The sequence below is a fragment of the Budorcas taxicolor genome, chromosome 13 (genome assembly GCF_023091745.1).
Source record: "Budorcas taxicolor isolate Tak-1 chromosome 13, Takin1.1, whole genome shotgun sequence".
In the NCBI taxonomy this organism is placed as follows: domain Eukaryota; kingdom Metazoa; phylum Chordata; class Mammalia; order Artiodactyla; family Bovidae; genus Budorcas; species Budorcas taxicolor.
The window spans coordinates 69739012-69761919 of record NC_068922.1 but is presented as its reverse complement, the minus strand read 5'-3'; the positions used below and the strand labels follow the sequence as shown (position 1 = coordinate 69761919).

At 49.0% G+C, this 22908-nt stretch overlaps 1 protein-coding gene across 4 annotated transcripts in view; it reads left to right on the top strand.

Annotated features, from left to right (window-relative positions):
• Positions 1–22908, top strand: part of ZHX3 (zinc fingers and homeoboxes 3) — a 116352-nt gene that overhangs the window by 87271 nt on the left and 6173 nt on the right. For all 4 annotated transcript variants that reach the window (XM_052651126.1, XM_052651124.1, XM_052651125.1 and 1 more), the window contains exon 3: positions 18349–21321. In XM_052651126.1, coding sequence (XP_052507086.1) covers positions 18498–21321 — 2824 coding nt within the window. In that variant the 5' untranslated portion in view covers positions 18349–18497. The remainder of the gene's footprint in view (positions 1–18348; positions 21322–22908) is intronic.

Below are 22908 nucleotides of genomic sequence, written 5' to 3'. Positions count from 1 at the left end.
GCTGAGCTGTGGCTCACGAGGGTGCTGACAGAGGTCAGCTTTGAAACATTCTCCCAATTATTGGGCTTGATGGCAGCTGGATACGGGGAGGATGGGAGAGGGCTGTGTGAAGGACGCTAGAGTGACTTGGAGATCAGATCTATTGCTTGGAAGTCTGGGTAGATGATGAGACGCGAGATGACGATCGAGGCAGGAGCACACGGTGGCTGAATTTTTTGTTTTGCTTGTTTGGTTTTGAGGGATGAATGCGAAGGTAAGGGGAGGTAGACACTGTAGTTTTACAGAACCTTCGAGGACCAGTGGCTTTGGATGTGAGAGATTTGGAGCTTGGCCAGTAGTAAACAGGCTGGCAGGGGCCATCTGGAAGTCGCCTGGGGCTGGAGATTGCAGAGTGCTAGATAGGGCTGAGTTTTTTCCCTTGTGGGGAGCTTGAGGAGGTGTGGTTTTAACCTCCTTGAGGTCCTGAATGACTTTGAGACTCCCTGTGGGGGAGTCAGAAAGAGCCTTTTGACTGATGACTTGCAGTTCGAGCAAATAGGAGGGAGTGGGCCTGCAGTGGGCTGAAGACTGATTGCCAGAGGGGGCTGTGTGCACGACGGTGGGAGCTGTGTGTGGGGTGGGGGTGGGAGAGGGCCCATTAGGGGGCGACCGCTGTTCTTAGGAGAGTTACATGGTGTTTTAAATCAAGTCAGACGAACTTCTGTTGTGCAAGATTATCATAGACATACCACCACCATGTAATATTAAAGCAGCCTTTTGTTTAAAAACAGATAAACAAATACAGCTTTTACCAGATTTATGATGGCAGGTGCATCACATCATTTCTCATGTACACCATCAAGAGAAGTTCTTAGAAACTTTTGATTTAGGATCCTGAAATCTCATGGAAGGAAAATGAATGTTTACTAACTCGCAACAGAGGTTACACCTGCCCAGCCACTCCCCTGAGTGTACCAGTAGTGAAGTTGTATCCACGCTCAGGGGTCATAGGAAGAGGGCTGAGATGGAGGGAGTTATTCCTGGCTTGACAGTGGTTGTGAATAAATAGTTGTAGGAGTCTTATGTTTTTCACTGTCACAGCATCTGACTTCCATGACTGCTTTACAGACTAGAGAAGGCGCAAGTCCCGAGGCCTTTCGCTGCTCCTCACCCCGGGTGACCTTGGCTCTCTAAGGTTCCTCAGAACAGAGCCGTGTGCCCCAGAAGGCCCTTCCATCTGGCTCGCACCACCTCTGTTCTGCTGCCCCTTAGGACAGAATTGTGAAAGTGACCTGAAGAGTGTGACAAAGCGTGGAACTTCGTTGATCACTCCCAGTTGGTCCCTTTGACTGGGCATTGTAAGATTGGAAATGGGCTTGCACAGAATTACCCCAGCTCTGAGTCACAAGGCTGTTAAACCCAATGAATGCTATTTAATCTTACCTGTCAAGGGAAATGAAAAGCTTCCTGATGAGATAGTAACAGCATTCAAAACATCACTCCTAGGGAATTCTTCGACAGTCCAGTGGTTAGGACTAGGCACTTTCTTCACAGGGCCTGAGTTCTATCCCTGGTCAGGGAACTAAGACCCCGCATGCAGTGCCGCAAAAAAACAAAGCCGTCTTTAATCATAAAGTGGAGCAGCTGAGGCTCCACTACAGCCCTGCCCTGGCCCTGGGATCCCGAGGCTCCGTCCTGCCAGGTCGGGGGTAGGACCTATCTCCAGAGAGGGATCTGAAGATTTCCCAACAGAGGGGAGGAGGAAAAGCTTAATAGCTTCCTTGTCTTCTTGACAAAGATATAAATTCAAATTTTGACCTCCTGAACTCACTGAAAAGTAGAGCAGCCTGGAGGACATTAGAAAGGCCTAGGGAGCAGTCTTGGGACAGAGGTGATTTGGTGGCAAGAGCTGAATCGCGAAGGCAGATATGACCACTCTGGTGCTGCTCCACCGGCATGATTGGACTGTGGAGAGCTTGGGTGTTTGTTTGTTTGTTTTTAAAGCAGTCTCTCTTCAAAAGAATTGAAAACAAGGTCCCACAGAGAGATCTGCACATCCATGTTCATATGAAGCAGAATTTTCACAGTATTAGAAGGTGAAGGCAGTGCGAACGTCTGCCAACAGATAAATGGATAAAAATTGGTCTCCACACACAGTGGAGTATTATTCAGCCTTACAAAAGGAAGGGCATCCCGTCACATGGTACAGCTTGGGTGAACCGTGAGAACACAATGGTAAGTGAAATAAGCCAGTGCCAGAAGCACAGGTACCACATAGGTCGACATCTAAAACAGCCAGACTCTTAGAAAACAAGAGTGGTTGCCAGGGACTGGGGAAGCAGAGAGGGGACTCACTGCTGTTCAGTGGCTGTAGAGTTTCAGTTTTGCAAGGTGAAAAGAAGGCTGGAGATGTGATGTCCAACCATGCACATCTAGTTAATCCTCCTGTATACTTCAAAGTATTAAGCTGGTTTATTTTGTATTATGTGCTTTTTTTTTTTAACCGCAACTCTTTTTTTAAAAAAAGCAAGCAGGGTAAAGCAGCGGAGGTACCTTTTGCTGTTTCAGTTGTCGGCCTCCAGTGGCCAGCCTCCGGGGGAAGGCGGTGGAATGAGGGCAGCCGCTTTGCTACAGTTATTGAGGGTCACTGTGAACGAGGCGGCACGCTAAGTTGTTCTGTGCACTCCTTACCGGTTCCCGGAACGTCATGTTGGCTCTGTGAGGCAGGCAAGATTGTCTCTTTTACCAGTGAGGAATCCAGTCATTTACCCAGGAATACACAGTCCACAGTAGCAGGGCTGTGGGACGCAAACCCAGCTCTGTCTGAATTAGAGCTGTTAACTCCATTCTTAGTGACCGGGTTTGCCGAGAACGACTTTGCAATGGATCGATTCTTCCATTCATTCACTGAAAGTCGTGATTGTGTGCCAGGCACAGTGCTGGGTGCTGAAGACACTGGGGGCTTCGGTGCTAACTTTGTCAAGCTTACTGCCACCTGGGATGAGAGACAGTGAGCGAGAAGAGATACAAGTGAGGAGCCGATGACAGATTTTGGTAAGTGGTACACAAGGAGCCAGTGAGAGCACTGTGATAGAGGACTGATCATGGGGGAGACTGGGGGACGACTTAGTTGTTTAGAAGCGATGTTCAGAGCCGATCTCACCAGGACTGTGACCCTGGGTAGGGAGATGTTAGCAGCCGGGAGGGGCCCCAGGTGCCGTCCCCACCCAGGCTCTCTGGAGCCTACAGGAGCCTTACAGGGCTGTGATCCACGTGGCATGGCTGTAATAAAGGACGAGAAACCCAAACATTCCCTCCTTAAGGGCGGGTGGGGGTGTGAGGGGAGGGGAACCAGGATTAAGGCGGTCAAAAGGGGCAAGCTTCTAGTTACGAGAGAAGTAAGGACTAGGGATGCGGTGTATAGCATGATAAATATAACGAATACTGCTCTGCGTTATATATGAAAGTTAAGAGAAAAAATCCTGAGTTCTCATCACAAGGAAAAAAATTTTTTTTCTTTAATGTTGCATCTGTATGAGATAATGAATGCTCACTAAACTTCCTGTGGTGATCGTTTCATGCTGTAAGGAAGTCAGATCATTAGACTGTACACCTTAGAGTTACTCAGTGCTGTATATCAATGATGTCAATAAAACTGGAAGAAAAATAAATGGCAAGAAGGTAGAAGTCAAAGGGGAAGAAAGCCAAGAACTGTTCCGTCAGAACTGTAAACTATGTCCCCAGACGGCCTCGTGATGAAAGAATCCCAGGCCTGCCAAGTTCCAGCAGTGTTCCCTTGGGCCCCGGGTCACCTCACCTCTGCGCCTCGAATTTCTCATCTGTGTGGGGAGAAAAAGAAACCAGAACTTCTCCCTGGGTTGACTTCTGGTCGCATTAGCAGTGGCCGTAGGATGGTTAAAACACTGCCTGGCTTACCTCTCCTCCGGTTGGGCTAAATCCTGACGCTCGTTTGGTTCTAATAGCCCCATTTTGAGAGAGACGCAGACAAAAGAGAGGGTATTCAAAGAGCAGGTCACTAGAGAGAGACAGGGTTGAACTCAGGATGCTTACTTGGCACCGTGGAGGTGAATACTAGAGTATGAAACGACAGCCTTCGACCGTGTGAAAGGCCGCTGTGCAGAGGGAGCGGGCTGATCACACAGTGACGAGTGCTGACCTGCTCAGCGTCCATTCAAAAGGCAGATCTGAAACCCAGGCGCCAGGTCCAGCTAGGAGGAGAGCTTTTTAATAAATTGTTGTAAGTGATAATAAGCTCCCGGGTCATGGAGGTGCTCAAATGAGAGTGGATAACAGGTTGTTGTAGGGTTTTGATTGAGAAAGAATTTGCTCTGCACGCACTGACCCGTGCCTCCATCCTGGATGCTTTGAAGTTACGTTAGGACCATGGCTTTAGGCTGGGAGCAGATGGAATATGTTTAGGAGTAGGTATTATATTTAGTTGTGGATGATGTGCCCTCATGCACCACTACAGAACTGAAACCAAAAGATCATCTGTACTAATCAGAAGTTTGAAGTGTAAAGGAGCTCTACGTGGTGTCTGACCCTGGTCACATATTCCTTTCCTTTTTTTGGCTGTTCTGGGTCTTTGTTGTGGTACATGGGCTACTCTGTAACTACTGTTGTGAACTTTCTAGTTCACAGTGCAGGCTGCGTTGCCCTGTGGCATGTAGGGTCTTAGTTTCCCGACCAGGGATCGAACCTGTACCCCCTGCATTGGCAGGTAGGTTCTTAACCACTGGACCTCCAGGGAAGTCCCCCAGTCACGTAATCTTCAAAGCTCTCTGGCCCAACTCCACCAGCCACTCACTTGTTCACCTGCTGCTCTTTGTAACAACTCACGTAGTTAAGGAAACGGGCTACATTTTCCATTCATATACTCCTTGCTGCTGTTGTTCAGTCGCTAAGTTGTCTGACTCTTTGCAACCCTGTGAACTGCAGCATTCCAGGTTTCCTGTCCTTCACTATCTCCCAGAGTTTGCTCAAACTCATGTCCACTGACGTGGGACCGCTGACATCAGTCTGCAGTGTAGACCGAGTCTGGGAGAGGGGTGAGGAACAGCGCCCTCCCAGGGGAGAGCCGGAGAGCTCAGTGTAGAGGACTGTTTAGTCCTGAGAGGCTCACACATGCCCGCTAGGCCTGCAGGCTGTTTAGCCTGCAGTCTCTGTCCCACACTGGAAAAATTCGATTAAAACAAAGCCAATGTAATTCTGAAATAAAACCATATCCAGGGCAAACCATTTACTGTTTTGCTTTTTTGAATTTTTACTTTTAAATTTAATAAAGTAATTTAGTTTTTGAACTTGAAACAACATGTGGGCTTCAAGTGCGTTTCCATGTAACATGATTGAGTTTGGACGGTGCAGGTTCTGACGAGTTGCCTTTCAAGGTAGCCTCTGTTGGTCCCCACCCTCCCTCTCTCCCCACCTCCTCATCCCCTGGGCCCCCATCCCGCTTTCCGTAGTTTCTCTGTGGGTTCGAGCAGGTTTGGGCAGAGAGCAGAGTCTTTTCACTGGGACACTAGCCTTGCACAGCCTCCCTGAAATGCTGATGACCAAGCCAGCTCAGTCTAGTCTCTAACCTAGAAAGGGACCTTCCAGTCTCAGCACACGTTGGCTTTGGCTTTTGATAGGAAGCTTCCAGGTTCAAACCTGTCTTGGTTGATGGCAACACCACCCTTCCAGTGGCTTAGGGCAAACACCCTGGACTCATCCTTGAAACCTGTGGATGCGATTCCTTCACGTGCTCCATCCAGTCCCTTAGGAAACCTTGTCAGCTCTACTGTCAGAAGGTCCCAGGCTCCAGACACTTCTCTTCCCGTCCGTCTCTAGCCATCCTGGCCCAGGCTGTTGTCGTCTCCTGCCTGGATCACTGCCATCCCCTCTTGACAGGCTTCCTGCTCCTCCTCTTGTTTTTCCTGCAGTCTGTTCTTGACACGGTCAGCAGCTGCGTCCTGTGGGACACACACCAGACCTCGTCAGCCCTCCGCTCCTAGCCCCCGCCACCCCGGGGGCTGCCCAACTCAGAGCAGCCCGGGTCGTCACCATGGCCCGCACCGTCTGCTGCTCACCTCTTGGGCCCCATCCTCTCCTGCTCACCCCCGACTGCTCCCGCTCAGCTGTCCTGAACAAACAGGCACATTGCCACCTCCGGGTCCTTGCAGCAGCCCATGCCTCTGCCTGGGACGCTCTTCAACTGCAGGATGGCTCACTGCCTCACCTCTGAGTCCCTGCTCCAGTGTCACCTCTTAGGAGAGCCATCCAGCCCCCATGTTTAAAACCGCGGCCTTCCATCACCTCCCCAGCCACGACGCCCCTCGTCCCGCTTCCTTGCTTTGCTTTTCTCCGTTGCACTTACTGCTCTCTCTCACTGTCTCTCAGCACTGGAGACGTGCCGTCCCACTGCCTTCTGTCATCCATTAGGTGGTTTTTATTTTTATTTTATTTTTTGCTTTTTTTGGCTGTGTTGGGTCTTCACTGTGGCGTGCGGGTTTTCTCCAGTTCAGGTGTGCTGGAGGCTTCTCTTGTTGTGGAGCACAGGCTCTGGAGCATGCAGGCTCCGTAGTGGTTCCATGCAGGCTCTCTAGTTGCCACGTGGCATTAGTTTTCCTGTGGCATGTGGGATCTTAGTTCCCCGACCAGGGATTGAACTCACATTCCCCTACATGGGAAGGCAGATTCTTAACCACTGGACCACTGAGGAAGTCCTGCTCTTACTATTCTTTAACACACAGTTTCACTTATTTATTTGGTTTATTGTCTCCCCCCTAAACGAGAATGCGAACTCCAGGGTGGCAGAAAATTTTGTATCTCTTTTTTGTCTTTTGTTCTATTCTAGCATATTCTGGCGTCTAGGACAGTGCCTGGCACAGGGTGTAGGTACTTAGTAAGCAGTTCTAAAATGAGTTAACTTTCTTTTCTGTATCAAACTTGTTCCTCTAAGTCTCTCAGACCTAAAGGGGAAGAGTCCAGTGTTGTATTTTGATACTGGTACTGGGTGTGAATTAAATCCAAGAGCACGTCTCCATATTGTTCTAGGGAATCTCACAGTGTAAACAGTCTGGCATTGCTGGGTCACAGCTTTTATGGAAGGATAAAGTATGATGCATGAAACTCCAGTAAGAAAAGTGATAAATACATCATGACTCCATCTGGAGAAGTAGGTTTAGATTCAGGTGCCGCCCTTAAGAGAGCTCTAGAGAAATAGGAGCACTCTCAGAGAAGAGCAGTTGAGACAATGCCAGACGTTCCAGCCATGACCCCACGTGCAGGAATGAGAGTGCTTGGCTTGGGTGGGAAAAGATTCTTGGGGAACTGGATTGCTTCTTGCAAATATGGGAGAAGGTGTCATGCAGATGATTAATAAGGCTTCAGGTCATCTCCTGCTCCCCTCCAACCCCTCAAAAGCAGACCAGCTTTGGTGGAACTTGAACATTAGGAGGGAGGGTCTCCTGAGGAGGGAAAGGTATCAAAAATATAAGCATGGTGGTGGTGCTCAGCTGTGTCCGACTCGTGGCGACCCCATGGACTGTAGCCCACCAGGCTCCTCTGTCCATGGGATTCTCCAGGCAAGGAGACTGGGGTGGGCTGCCATTTCCTCCTCCAGGGGATCTTCCCAACTCAGGGATTGAGCTTGCATCTCTCTGTGTCTCCCTCATTGGCAGGAGGATTCTTTACCACTGTCACCACCTGGGAAGCCCAATATAAGCATACATTTACAAAAATATAGATACATTCCTCAGAGGGAGCCCATCAAGTGAGGGTCCTGGAAACTTCATCTTCTTCAGCCTCCTGGGAAATCCACCACATTCAGTCTCCTATGCCAGCAAAACCAAGCTCCTTGGTCTCTCTCCAGACCATGTCCTCTCTTCCCTCCATGGCTTTTCATTAAGTTCTGTCTAGAACCCCCTTTTCTTAACATGTCTGCTTGGCAGTATCTACTCGACCTCCAGCCTCTGTTGAAAGGCTGCCCCTTCTCCGAGGCCTTACCCACGTCCTCTGGGAAGCTTAGCTGGTGGTAAACCTTCTCCTGCACCCTCACCGAGTCCCGTGCATGCCTCCACTGCAACCCTTGGGTTATTGTTTGGTTTGTTTTGATTTGTTTGTCTGGCTTCCCTTATACTGTGTATCGGTCAGGATGGGTTGGATTATGCTGTAGTAACAAGCAACTCCAAAAACCTCAGTGACTTAAAACCACAAAAGTTATTTCTTGCTCATGTTACATGTACATTACAGATCAACTTTTGTTCTCCCTTTAGGACCCAGGCTAACAGAATAGCTATGATCTGAAACATTTCCGAGTTGCCAGAGTAAACAGTGAAGCAAAGCATGTACTTTCTCTTAATGCTTTCCCCTGGAGATGACACATTTGCTTACATTTCACTGTTTACACCCAGCTGCAGGTGGGCAAGGGAAGCCAGTGTGTGCAGAAGGAAAGCACGCCCCAGATGGCTGGTGAAGAGCCTGAAGACTCCAGTAACTGAGTAGCTTCTGCAGTACAGCAATGACGTCTTTTTAAAAGTCCTTTTATACCCAGTACTGAGCACATAGTACTGAGCACATAGGAAGTCTTCAACTATTTTTGAGTGAAAAATTAAACCTAGTGACTAAAACCCCCAGGAAGGTAATTTTGGGGGTGCTTGCTATAAGGAATCATTTCTAACATCTTTTCAAACCCCGTAGATGCGGAGCTCCCTGTCTCTGGAGACAGTCAAGCCTGGGCCAGCCTAACCACCTTGTAGAACTGGGTGGTTAGCCATCCTAACCACAGAAGTGACACTTTCAAGATGATTCATGTAAAGTCGAACGATTGAAATACATGGTCTCTCGAGTCCAGTATTCTTGCCTGGTGAATCCCATGAACAGAGGAGCCTGTCAAGCTACAGTCCTTAGAGTTGCAAAGAGTCGGACACAGTTCTGCAGCTGAGCACACAGCACAGGGTCCCTTTAATTCTGAGGCTGCTGTGTTTTTATTCTCATCACTCTTCTGAGCTTGAGAAAGAGTGAATTACTATTCACCATAGAGGTGACAGCATCTGACTGGAGCAGGCTATTTCTGTTGATGACATGACAGAAACAAGAACTGTGTGAAGGGGAAAAATGAGTAAAGAGTGCTGGCCCCAAGCCCTCCGCTGGGTGGTGATTCCTAAGTGTAGAAAGTACTGTGACCCACAGGTATCCAGAGAGGCCAGCCCGGGGCTTGACATGGCTTTGACACTTGAGGCCTTGGCTCAGAGACAGACTCCAGTCCTTTGTAACTCCTTTCTTTGTTTCAGCAGAAATCTGACAGTTCCAGCCAGCAGATCTGCTGGGCTGCCAGGGTCCTGCCCACACGCATTCCTGAGGCCGGACCGTCTCCCTCATGTTCTTTTTGTTGTTGATTCCTGCTGACTAACCTCAGTCTAATCACTTAGCCCCACCGTAGCAGAGTTCTCTAGTCATGCTCCGGAGGAAACAATCCCTCCCCTCTTCTCACACTCTAAAAATGTTATACATGTGAAGGCTCACGAATGCCTCGTCAAGTTATTTATCTCGAAAAATAACACCATCCAACAAATTCCGCTTGTAAAAATCTTTGAGCCCTCTATACGAAGGCTCAAAATTATGTAATTAATAATGTGGATAATGTAAAATAATGAAAGGTAGTGAGTTTATCATTCAGTTAGTATTCAGAGTGAACGTGGCCTAAAAAAGAACAGAGAGTCAGAACATCGGGCTCATATATGAATCTGTCCCCTCCCATTTCTTGCCCAATAGCTCTCCGGTGCTCTGGGTGCAGGAACAATAGTAACCGACTCTGGAGGCCACTGGGATGGACTGAGAGCGATGAACGCGCTTTGCAGGCCACGAGCACTTGGCGATAGAGAAGTGACTTTCTTTCTAGCATAGCAGTAGCGCCATCCGTGCAAATTGATCCGTTTGTGTGCGGTATTATCTTACACTTCAGAAGTCTCTGGCAGTGGAAGCCATTGATTTAATCCAGAGTTTATGGCAGTGGTTCACAGGTTCACAGTTCCAGCCACTGCTGCGATGGGGATCACCTGATTCGTGCCACACAGTGACTCTGAAAGGTTTGTCACTTACAGCCCAGACTGACTTCACAGTGAGAACCTGCTGGGTGTTTGGTTTTACTTTGCTTGCACATCTGGCCCCCATACAACTTTTTGACACTTCTAGCATGTGGGGCTCATTCAGTTTTGCAGCTATTCTGTGGGACTTCACACAAGTAGGTAATCTTTAGGATGCTTGTGATTAGGGTTAATTTCAAGGGTAAAAACTGCACTTCCAAGGACTCTGCCTCAATTAAATTGTGCCCTAATGGATTGCAGAGTGTCAAGGGTCCAACAGAATGACCACAGGCATTGATGACTGGAAACAGATATTTGAAAACAGTGAGTGGTCAGATCCCTTCCATCTCTCTGACACAGGGAAATCCATGGCAGATGTAATTTATTGTCCCAGTTGAATGACTTCAGCAGGGCAAGTTTGCCTAGTAAATGATAAGGTAGTGACGCAAATTAGGGGCTCTATTTGACACGGCCTTGGGATCTGCGGGGGCATCAGGACCCCCTCCCTCAGCCCCTCTCTTGTGCCTCTTGTGCACGGGATGGTCATGTGACAGTGAAACCTCCTGGCTGGACATGAGCAGTTCACAGCCGTTCTGTGTGCTGGCGACCCTATTTGCAGAGTTTGCCGCTTACTGGCACTATTCATTTTATTTATTTTCATCCTTACTGCTACTTTTAAAATTAAAAGCAACATATGACTGTACAAATTCAAACAATATAGAGGGCATAAAGTTTAAAAAAAGTAAATTCTCTTCTCCTTCCTGATAAAGTCATTACTGTTTAATGGATCAATATTTATCCATTGTTCTTCTGAATTCTTTTCATATTCAAGCAAATACAAGTCTAGATAGATTATTATATGATGAAATCATATATTTTATTATGTAGTATATTACATATTTTATTATTTAAATGTCTTAAGAGATATATTTACATCAGTACGTATAGGTCTTAATCTAATAGCAGAAGTAAAACTGAAAAACTCACAAATATGAAGAAATTAAACAACACATTCTTGAACAACCGGTGGGTCAAGGGAGAAATCACAAGGGAAACTAGAAAATACCTTGAAGCAAGTGAAAACAAAAACACAACATAACAAAACTTTGACATACAGCAAAAGCAGTACTACGAGAGACATTGATAGTGATAAATACTTTCATTAGAAAAAAGAAGAAAGACGGGATTCCCTGGGGGCCCAGTGGTTAGGGTTTTGTGGTCCATTGCGGGGGGATGGATTCAATCCCTGGTTGGGGAACTAAGATCCTCGAGTTGCATGGTGTGGTCAAAAAAAAAAACACAAGATCTCAAATCAACAGCCTATCTTTATACCTCAAGGAACTAGAAAAAGAAGAACAAACTCAACCCAACTCCCTTGAAACCAGGTTTGGTGCAACCCCTATCAAAATCCCAATGACGTTTTCTTGCAGAAATAGAAAATAGTTCTAAAACCCATCTGGAATCTCAAAGGACCCTGAATAGCCATGATAATCTCGAGAAAGAAGAACAGCTAGAAGCCTTGCACATCCTGATCTCAGACATATTACAAAGCGACAGCGATCAAAGCAGCGTGGTACTGGCATGGAGACAGACAGAGACCTATGGAGAAGAATACAGAACCCAGAAACGAACTCCGTCATACGTGGGCAAATGGTCTTCAGCAAGGACGCCGAGGGGGCATGTCACATAGCACCGCATGGGTGAACCTTGAGGACATTAAGTGAAAGAAGCCAGTCTCAGAAACACAAATTCTGCATAGTCCCACCTACACAGGGTGTCTACAGTTGTCAAACTCATAGAAGCAGAAAGTAGAATGATGGTTTTCAGGGGCTGAGGAGGGGGCAAGGGGACCCACTGTTGTTCAGTGAGTCTAGAGCTGCAGTTTTCCAGGGTGAAAAGAGATCTGGAGACCCGCTGAACAACAGTGAGGGTGTGTTAATGATACTGTATACTTCAGAGTAGTTAAGACAGGAAATTTTATGTTATGTTTGTTTTTTTTTTTTTTTTTACCACAAGAAGAAATTAGAGTATAACTCTATTAAAATGCTATTTTGGTTTCTCCCATTTAATTTAGCAATGGTGTTAATTATTTTTAGAAATGTCCTAGTATTAAAACATCCTTGCAATCTTGGTATAAACCACAGCTTCCTCTGTGATAGATGATGAAGAGCCAATTTCCTTAATATGTAGAGAACTCTTAAAAATCTACAGAAAAAAACAGGCAAAAGTAATTTATCACAAGTATCAACAACATGTAAAGATTTACAGCCCTTGCTGTACAGAATGCAAGTTAAAACAATAGAGACCAGTTTTCATGCACGTATGAGCAGAGACTAGGAGTCGTGATGCCATGTGGCGACACTGAGGTCACGTCACTCTCTGCCGATGGGCGTGAAAGTCAGTACCACCTATGTGGAGGGCAGTGTTGTATTTTACTGACAATATTTTAAATGCTGCAGCAGGACTGCCCTGGTGGCCCACTGGTTGAGAATCTGCCTGATGATGCAGGGGACACACGTTCAGTCCCTGCTTCAGCAAGATCCCACATGCCACAGGGCAGCCAAGCCCCCTGAGCTAGAGCAAGCGCCTGTTCTTCACAGCAGGAGAAGCCACGGCAGCGAGAAGCCGACACGCCACCCCTGGGAAGGAGCCCTGGAGAAAGCCTGTGCGCAACAGCACCGACTCAGCGCGGCCAAGGATAAAAGAGAGAAGCAATCAGCGCCGCAGCAGTTCTACTTCAGAGAACTTTAGAATTTCAGGTGCTTTCAAATGCACAAGAATATTCTCAGGGATAGCCATTGAGCCATTATTTGTAAGAATTTAAAAAATTGGGGAAATGCAAAAGTCTGTTAAGAGCTAGATTGGTTAAGTAAATTTTGGTGGATGTATAAATTAGAACACTGCTTAAAAGAGTGAGATAAACGGTAGGTTCTGACATTAGGAGATGTTGAAACTACATCATTGTGGGAAGAAAAGAGAGGATCACAACAAAATACAACTCCATTTTAGGTTTTTAACAACACTGGCTGTAGTAGCTTATGCCTCTAAAAGATGTCTGAAATAATGGACAGTGGCTCTGTCTGGGGAAAACAGGGAGGATTTTCACTTTTCTTCATTATTTCTGAGAGAAACTTTGTCTCATAAATGTTCTTAAAAGAATATGAAGTGTAGGATATTCAAGACTACCCGAACCTGTCAAGCCATCCTCATTATGGAAGTCTTAGACTCATCCTTTTTTGTTGTCTGCTTGAGCTTTCAGAACCATGAAGAGCATATTAACATCACTGATTCTGTTTCTGCAGCTCTGTTAGCTTCTCCCGTCACTCCTGTTTCTATCGGTGAATTGTGTGTCGCATGTCAAGGAGGGCCGAAGCGTGGCCCCCGTAACACTTGGAAAGCGTCTGCTGACAGTCGCCTTTTCAGCATTCGAAATCTTTTGTTGAACTCCTATTGTCCTTCCAGTTCCTTCCTCAGAATTAAAACAACAATGGAAAGTTCCTGACTTATCTATAAAGCTAAACACTTTAAGAATTTGATCTACAAACATTTTTTTTTTCTCCAGCCCCACAAATGTGATTATTTGCAGTGTTGAAGTACAGTGACTTAGCTGCAGCTTTGTTAGTTTAAGGAACTGAGCAATTCCTGGTTTCCAAAGACAGATTTTGGGGGAAAAGTTATGTATATTCAGTCTTATTTCCTCATTAAAGAAAAACAATGCATTTACAAGACAAACTTTCAAGACAGGGTGGAGAAAGGATTGTGCAAAGAATGATGATGAACCTGGGATTGTCATCTGGTCCTTGTCTGCAGATCTCTTTGGCAGCATAAAACTTCACATTTTTATCAGCTCACCTCACTCAGGGCTTGACTTGGCTAACAGTCTGTTTCCTCAGGGTAACTGCTGCCCCACATGTCTGGCAGGGTCCATGAGCCGCTTCTGGATGGGCTTTCTAGATAGGGCCTTACTCTTTCAATACCACTTTTATTGGATACCCTTGAAAAAGTATGACAAATAGACTCAGCCCCTCTTAGCTAAATGGGTGGTATTACTGAAAATAGCCGGATGATGTCATCCAGGTGGTAAGTATGTGGGAATTCACTGGAAAATTCTTTCAACTTTTTGTATGTTTGGCATTTTTCCTGATAAACACTGGGGGGAAGTACAGCTTGGGAAAGTCCTTCAGGCCTCCTTCCAGCAGTGTTGTGCTTGCTCGAGAGCTCGGTGCGTGCACTGGTGGAGGGCAGCCTCTGGAGCCCACCTGCCAGCCTCCTCTGCCTGCCAGCTGTGTGCCCTGCAGGCAGTTCCTGCACCGCTCTGAGCCGGGGTTTGCTGTGGGAGTGAAATGAGAGTGCAGGTTACAACGCTCTCTACCCACAGTCAACTCTCAGGGACCTTTGGCAATTGCTGTCCCCTCACCCCGTCCCCGCTCCTGCTGTTTAATCAGCTTCCTTCGTAACAGGTCACCGAGCCACTCAGAACAGTTGGCAGTGATGCTCTCCCGGATCGTTGATTTGGAAGACAGTTGGGGGGCTACCTTGAGACTGAATTGTTAATTCAGACATTAGGACCATCTCCTAAAATCAGTTCCATTTCATGTTGTCCCCTGCTTAGCCTTAGTAAATAAACACAAGGGACATACCGTAACTCTGCTTTCTGGAGCCCAGTCGCCATCACAAAGGTCAGTTCGGCCTGAGTGTGGGGGTCTGGGCTGGGCAGGCGGGCCTCCCGGTGGCCATGCTTGCTTCCTGAGCCGCCAGGTCTGCAGTTCTCGTCCCTTTGGTTCTCGTCCCTTTCTTGCCTTGACTGGTGCTCGCAGCCACTGCTTTCACCTTCCCCAGGGCAGTCGTGAGGAAGAGGAAGGCAGCTCAGGAAGTACCATGAATCAGCGAGGCCAGCTGCATGGATCTGGGATGTGACAGTGATGGCCCTCTTCTCCAGAACTGAGGGCTGTAACCTGCCGTCCTCCACTGTCTTGGGTTTTTGAAGTCCTTTCAGAGGTTTTCAGCTTATTCACAGTTTCATGCATCACCCCAAACAGAAACCTCATCCCCATTAGCGGTCAGTCAGTCCCTATTTTCCCCTCCCCTCCCTGCCGGTGGCAAACACTATTCTACCTTCTGTCACTATGGAGGTGCCTATTCTGAGTGTTTCACACAGATGCAGCCACGTGCTACGTGGCATCGTGTGTCTGCCTTCATGATCTTTCTATCCGTGCTGTAGCCCACGTCAGTACTTCATGCCTTTTTATGGCTGAACAGTAGCGCGTCACATGGACAAAGCCTGGTGTGTTTATTCATTCACCTGTTGATGGCCATTGAGGTTGCTTCTGCTTCAGGGCTATCATTAGGAATATTTGCGTGGACATATTTTCATTTCTATTTGGTATACCCCTAGGAGTGGAATTATTGGGCTTTATGGTAATTCTATATTTAATTTTCTGAGAAACTGCCCAACTATTTTCTCAAGTGCAGCAAAGGCTGCACCATTTCACCTTCCAGACAGTGATGCTGGAGGGCTCTAGTCTCCCCATTTCCTCACCTGTAGTGTTATCATCTGTCATTGTGATTATAGCCATCCTGGTGGAAGTAAATTGGCATCTCATTGTGGTTTTGATTTGTATTTCCCTAATCAAGATTGCTGGGAGAAATATCAATAACCTCAGATATGCAGATGATACCACCCTTATGGCAGAAAGTGAAGAGGAACTAAAAAGCCTCTTGATGAAAGTGAAAGAGGAGAGTGAAAAAGTTGGCTTAAAGCTCAACATTCAGAAAACGAAGATCATGGCATTTGGTCCCATCGCTTCATGGGAAATAGATGGGGAAACAGTGGAAACAGTGTCAGACTTTATTTTTTTTGGGGGGGGGGCTCCAAAATCACTGCAGATGGTGATTGCAGCCATGAAATTAAAAGACGCTTACTCCTTGGAAGGAAAGTTATGACCAACCTAGATAGCATATTAAAAAGCAGAGACATTACTTTGCCAACAAAGGTCCGTCTAGTCAAGGCTATGGTTTTTCCAGTAGTCATGTATGGATGTGAGAGTTGGACTGTGAAGAACGCTGAGCGCTGAAGAATTGATGCTTTTGAACTGTGGTGTTGGAGAAGACTCTTGAGAGTCCCATGGACTGCAAGGAGATCCAACCAGTCTATTCTAAAGATCAGTTCTAGGTGTTCTTTGGAAGGACTGATGCTAAAGCTGAAACTCCAGTACTTTGGCCACCTCATGCGAAGAGTTGACTCATTGGAAAAGACTCTGATGCTGGGAGGGATTGGGGGCAGGAGAAAGAGGGGATGACAGAGGATGAGATGGATGGATGGCATCACCAACTCGATGGACATGAATCTGAGTGAACTCCGGGAGTTGGTGATGGACAGGGAGGCCAGGCGTGCTGCGATTCATGGGGTCGCAAAGAGTCGGACACGACTGAGCGACTGAACTGAACTGAACTGCATGACTAATGATGTTGAGCAGTTTTTAAACAGTTCATTCATTGCTGGCTGTGCTGGGTTTCCGTTGCTCCAGGGGCTTTCTCTGGTTGCAACAGGAGGGGACTGCTCTCCAGCTGCGGTGCATGGGCCTCTCATCGAGGTGGCTTCTCTTGTTGCGGAGCCTGGGCTCTAGGGTGTGGGCTCCAGTAGTTGCCACACGTGGGCTCAGCAGTTTCGGCTTTTGGGCTGTAGAGAATTGTGGTGCGTGGGCTTAGCTGCCCCTCGGCATGTGGGATCTTCCCAGAGCAGGGATCAAAACCATGTCTCCTGCATCAGCAGGCGGATTCTTTACCACTGAGCCACCAGGGAAGCCCAAGTTCATTTTAAATATGCTTATTGTTCATTTGTAGGCCTGCTTTGGAGAAATGTCTATTCAAATTCTTTACCTATTTCTTAATTGGATTTTTGTCTTCTTCTTATTTAGTTATAAGCCCTTTTATCTGATATGATTTGGAAGTATTTTCTCCCATTCCGTGGTTTGTCTTTTTCACTTTGTTGATGGCAGCCTTTAAGACACAGAAAGTTATTTTAAAAAAGATGCATACCATTTCAGTGGAGGAAATGGTGACAAGTGGGTGCACTGGGCGTATGTTTATCCTTATCTCACACCAACTTTTTTTTTACTAGCAATTATTTTTTATCATCATGATCACCAGATCTTAAAGGAAAAAAAAAGTAGTTCGCTGTGTTTATTTATTAAGAACTTACATGGAGGTATTTTACCTTTTTTTTACACTTTTATATCAAATCTAAACTGATGATAATATGATTCTGGCGTTATAATAACCATTATTTTAGTCATTATCAGCATTGCAATTTGCCGAAAGAAAGGTAATGATGATTGTGGTGGTATGTTAATATCAATAATAGACATCACAGAAAGTTTTCTCCTGGCATCTCATGAAAGAATTAGTAGTACTTTACATGTAAATAAATCATCTCAGCTTTTGAAATAAATTTCAAATGGATCAAAGCTTTCAGGGTTGGTTTTTTTTTTTTTTTTAAAGAAACAATAAAGGCACCAGAAGAAATAAAAAGCAAGCCCAATACAAGGTCACAGGTCGCACGCACACCCAAGGTGAAGCCACTCAAGGGGCTTCTGCCCCAGGGAGAGAGGTACAGTCACGGGGCCACAAACTGCGTCTGTGCACTCTCTGACCCTCCGACCTTGGGCTTTACCTGAGCACCAGGAGTCTGGGGTACAGGCAGTAACTCTAAGGTTGTCCCTCTCCCGCAGCCTGGAGCCGGGGTGACAGGGCAGGGCAGGCCGGTCCCCAGAGCTCAGCCCTGGGCAGCAGTGCCCTCTCCCCAGGACACGCGCCGCCACGACGCGGCCTCTGGGCTTGGCGCCGGAGAGGCAGAGGCGGCGTCCTGCGCTCGTGTGGGAAGGCTATGAAAAGAAAACCCTTATTGGCCCAAACATTTAAACAAGAATTACACTAGGATCTTTTGTTCTCGCTCTGACATGGCCAGAATTCATTTGAAGGTCCAGAACAGGATTATTTTTGTTGTTGTCGTTTTCAAATCTGAGTTATTTTATGCGAGCAAACAGAGGGAAACACAAAACAGAAACACATGGCTGAAGTCTGTCCCGTGGTGTCGGGGTGAACCACATCACTCTTCGGGGCACTGTTTTGTGCTTAAGGGGGTCCCGACTGGAATGTTCCATCCAAGGTGCTGTTGCCTTCCTCGGGAGAAGGCCCCGGTGACCGGAGGCAAGCAGCAGAGTCTGGGAAGCGGGGATACACACACAGCTTGGGAGAGCCTCACCTCTCTTTTTTTCCTCCCCAGGTTTAACAGGGAAAACCTGTTTTCTGGCAACAACTGAAGAAGCCCTCGGAAGCTGTTCCTTTGGGCCTCATGGAGCAGCTGGAAGCCGTGCTGTGAGACCCCCAGCGGGAGGAGCTGTCGCCCACTGATCACTCAGCACGACGGTCGTCATGGCCAGCAAGAGGAAGTCCACCACCCCGTGCATGATCCCTGTGAAGACCGTGGTGCTGCCCAGCTCCAGTGCCGAGGCCCCGCCCGCAGAGCCCGGGCCCGAGGGGCCCCCCCAGGAGCCGCCCCCGGAAGCGCCTGCCACCAGCACCGAGGCCACCCAGAGCGCCAGTGGTCCCGATGTCCCCTCGCTTGCCAACGGGCACCGGAGCACCTTGGACGGCTACGCGTATGCCTGTAAATACTGTGACTTCAGATCCCAGGACATAACCCAGTTTGTGGGACATCTGAGCTCAGAGCACACAGACTTTAACAAAGACCCAACCTTTGTATGCACTGAATGCAGCTTTCTGGCAAAAACTCCCGAGGGGCTTTCTCTGCACAACGCCAAGTGTCACTCGGGGGAAGCCAGCTTTGTGTGGAATGTGGCCAAGCCAGACAATCACATGGTTGTGGAGCAGAGTGTCCCCGAGGGCACCAGCCCTCCTGACCTGTCAGGGGAGCCAAATGTGGAGGGGACGGATGGACAGGCGGAAATCATCATCACCAAGACCCCAATCATGAAGATAATGAAAGGCAAAGCTGAAGCCAAGAAGATCCACACGCTCAAGGAGAACGTGCCCAGCCAGCCCACCGGGGAGGGCTTACCAAACCCTCCAGCTGGGGACACGGAGGTGAAAGAGGGGGACCACGCCTTTGTCAATGGTGCGGCCCCCACCAGCCAGGCCTCAACCAACCCCGCGAAGCCCCCCCACTCAGCCAACGGGCCCCTGCTGGGGACGGTGCCAGTGCTGCCTGCGGGCATCGCCCAGCTCCTCTCCCTGCAGCAGCCACCCCCACAGGCCCAGCAGCCCCTGCCCACCGCCAGGTCCCTCCCCAAAGTGATGATCCCGCTGAGCAGCATTCCCACGTACAATGCGGCCATGGACTCCAACAGCTTTCTGAAGAACTCCTTCCACAAGTTCCCCTACCCAACCAAAGCCGAGCTCTGCTATTTGACTGTGGTCACCAAGTACCCGGAGGAACAGCTCAAGATCTGGTTCACCGCCCAGAGGCTGAAGCAGGGCATCAGCTGGTCCCCAGAGGAGATTGAGGACGCTCGGAAAAAGATGTTCAACACTGTCATCCAGTCGGTGCCCCAGCCCACCATCACCGTCCTCAACACCCCCCTGGTTGCCAGCAGTGGCAATGTCCAGCACCTCATCCAGGCCGCTCTGCCTGGGCATGTGGTGGGGCAGCCGGAGGGCGCGGCGGGGGGACTTCTGGTCACTCAGCCTCTGATGGCCAATGGGCTGCAGGCCCCTAGCTCCTCTCTCCCCCTGGCAGTCACCTCTGTCCCCAAGCCACCCGCTGTCGCACCCATTAACACCGTGTGTTCAAATACGACATCGGCCGTGAAGGTGGTAAATGCCGCCCAGTCGCTCCTCACAGCCTGCCCTAGCATCACCTCCCAAGCCTTCCTCGATGCCAGCATCTACAAGAACAAGAAGTCTCATGAACAGCTGTCAGCTCTGAAAGGGAGCTTCTGTCGGAACCAGTTCCCAGGGCAGAGCGAAGTGGAGCATCTGACCAAAGTGACAGGTCTCAGCACCCGGGAGGTGCGCAAGTGGTTCAGCGACCGCAGGTACCACTGCCGGAACCTCAAGGGCTCCAGGGCTGGACTGCCTGGAGAGCACGGCACCCTGCTCGTCGACCCTGTGCCCGAGGCACCCTTCTCCCCATCGTGCAAGGCCCCCGAGGTGACCTGCCTCCCCACAGCGGCCACCCTGGCCACCCCACCTTCTGCCAAGCGACAGTCCTGGCACCAGACCCCCGACTTCACACCAACCAAATACAAGGAGCGGGCCCCCGAGCAGCTCAGAGCCCTGGAGAGCAGTTTTGCACAAAACCCCCTTCCCCTGGACGAGGAGCTGGACCGCCTGAGGACTGAGACCAAAATGACCCGCAGGGAGATTGATGGCTGGTTTTCAGAGAGACGGAAAAAAGTGAGTGCTGAGGAGGCCAAGAAGGCCGAGGAGGGGGCTTCTCCAGGGGAGGAGGAGGCCGCTGAGACCGAGGGGGAGGAGGGCTTAGCCGGGGAAAATGGCTCCCCAGAAGCGCCCAGTGGCCACTCGCTGGCCGAACGCAAAGTCAGCCCCATCAAAATCAACCTCAAGAACCTGCGGGTGACAGAGGCCAACGGCAAGGGCGAGCTCGTGGGGCTGGGCGTCTGCGAGCCTGAGGACGAGGCGCCCGGCAAGCTGGCGGAGCAGCCACCGGGCAAGGCGGGCTGCAAGAAGACGGCCCAGCAGCGGCACCTGCTGCGGCAGCTCTTCGTGCAGACGCAGTGGCCCAGCACCCAGGACTACGACTCCATCATGGCCCAGACGGGCCTGCCGCGGCCCGAGGTGGTGCGCTGGTTTGGGGACAGCCGGTACGCCCTGAAGAACGGCCAGCTCAAGTGGTACGAAGACTACAAGAGGGGCAACTTCCCCCCCGGGCTGCTAGTCATTGCGCCCGGCAACCGGGAGCTGCTGCAGGACTATTACGTGACCCACAGGATGCTGTATGAGCAGGACCTGCAGAGCCTGTGCGATAAGACCCAGATGAGCGCCCAGCAGGTCAAGCAGTGGTTTGCCGAGAAGATGGGTGAGGAGACCCGGGCTGTGGCCGACACGGGCAGCGAGGGCCAGGGCCCCTGCGCCGGCGACCCTGCGGCCCTTCACAAAGGGCTGGGTGACGCCTATGTGGAGGTGTCTGAAAACAGTGAGTCGTGGGAGCCCAGCGCCCCTGAGGCCAGCGCAGAGCCCTTTGACACGCAGAGTCCCCAGGCTGGACCTCAGCTGGGTAAGGAGCCCCCCAGGACTGTGCCGTCCTCTGAGGGTGCCAGGGCACTGGGTGGCGGGGAGCTGAGTCTAGGGCTGGGGTAGCTGCTATTTCTCAGGCTCTCTGACAGCAGGACCACCTTGTCTGGCTGCTTCCAGGGACACCAGGCAGCAGAACCCATTCGAGCATCTGTGATGAAGGGTTGACTATTGGGTCTGTTTCATTTTGCGTTTGTTAAACATGTTCAGGGAAAGGAAGGAGCACAGCAAATCCACCAGTGAATCCACACTTCTCTAATCATTTCTTAGCCAAAGGAGAGAATAAGTCAGAACATCACCTGAGCCAGACAAGCTACCAGGCAGGAGACAAAATAGGCCTGTCTATTCCTGATGAGGAAATTCAACCCAAAGTGGGGAACAAAAGCAGAGGGAGCCTTTCACTGACCTTAGATACATGAAGTGCTTTTTTTTTTTTAAAGGGTGAAAAATCCTGTACCTTGCATTTCTGTATTTCTTCCTGATGTAGAGGACATGGAGACTCCTCTTCCGTCTTAGATATACAGAATCCAAAGCTTGAATTTGTTTCTCAGCTTCTTTGGATCAGGACACTAGTACTTGAAAGAAAGCTTTAGAAGGTTATTTATTGAAGACAGTTTGACGCCTCAGACACATCACATTATCCGGTGTTGGTTTTCTCAGGTGTTGACCCCTGAGTTCCTGGCCTCTCCCTCCTCTCCCCACCCTCCTCACGGGTGGCCTTGTCACAGGCTGGCCAGGAGCAAGGTGGTGTTCAGTCGCTCAGCCGTGTCCAACTCTTTGCGACCCCATGGACTGTAGCACCCCAGGCTTCCCTGTCCTTCACCATCTCCCAGTTTGCTCAGACTTGTATCCATTGAGTCAGTGATGCCATCCAACCATCTCATCCTCTGTGGTGCCCTTCTCCTCCTGCCTTCAATCTTCTCCACAGTTGGCTTTTTGTATCAGGTGGCTGAAGTATTGGAGCTTTAGCCCTTCCAGTGAATATTGAGGGTTGACTTCCTTTGGGATTGACTGGTTTGGTCTCCTTGCTGTCCAAGGGACTCTCAAGACTTCCCCAGCACAATTGGAAAGCATCAGTTGTTCAGTGCTCAGCCTTTTTTATGATGCAGCTCTCTCATCTCTTTATGGGAGGCTGTGGAAACCAAGGAAGTATCTGAATTCTCAGCTTCTGTAATTTGTGGGCTTTCAGAAGTTTGTTCCAGGCCTGGGTTTTTCTGGACGTCGCCTTGTTTTCTGCAGGCCCCCGTGAGTCAATGGGGTCACCACGGCGGGTGTCACGGGCACCAGGGAACAGGCGTGGGCCCACAGGCCTGGCTGCCTCAGGCACCTTCTCCAGCATCAGGCCTGCCCACCCCTGGCTTTGGCTCTGCCAACAAAATGGCAGACTGTTGGGATGAGAACCCACTAATTTATTTAGGTTTTTTTTTTAATTGCTATTCCCCTGAATTACATTCTTATGGCTGGAAATAGCCTGGTAGTTGTTGTACAACGATTATGAAATGTGCTCATGTACATTTTAAAATGGTTGAAACAAGTCGATTTTATGGTATGTGTATTTGACCACAATTAA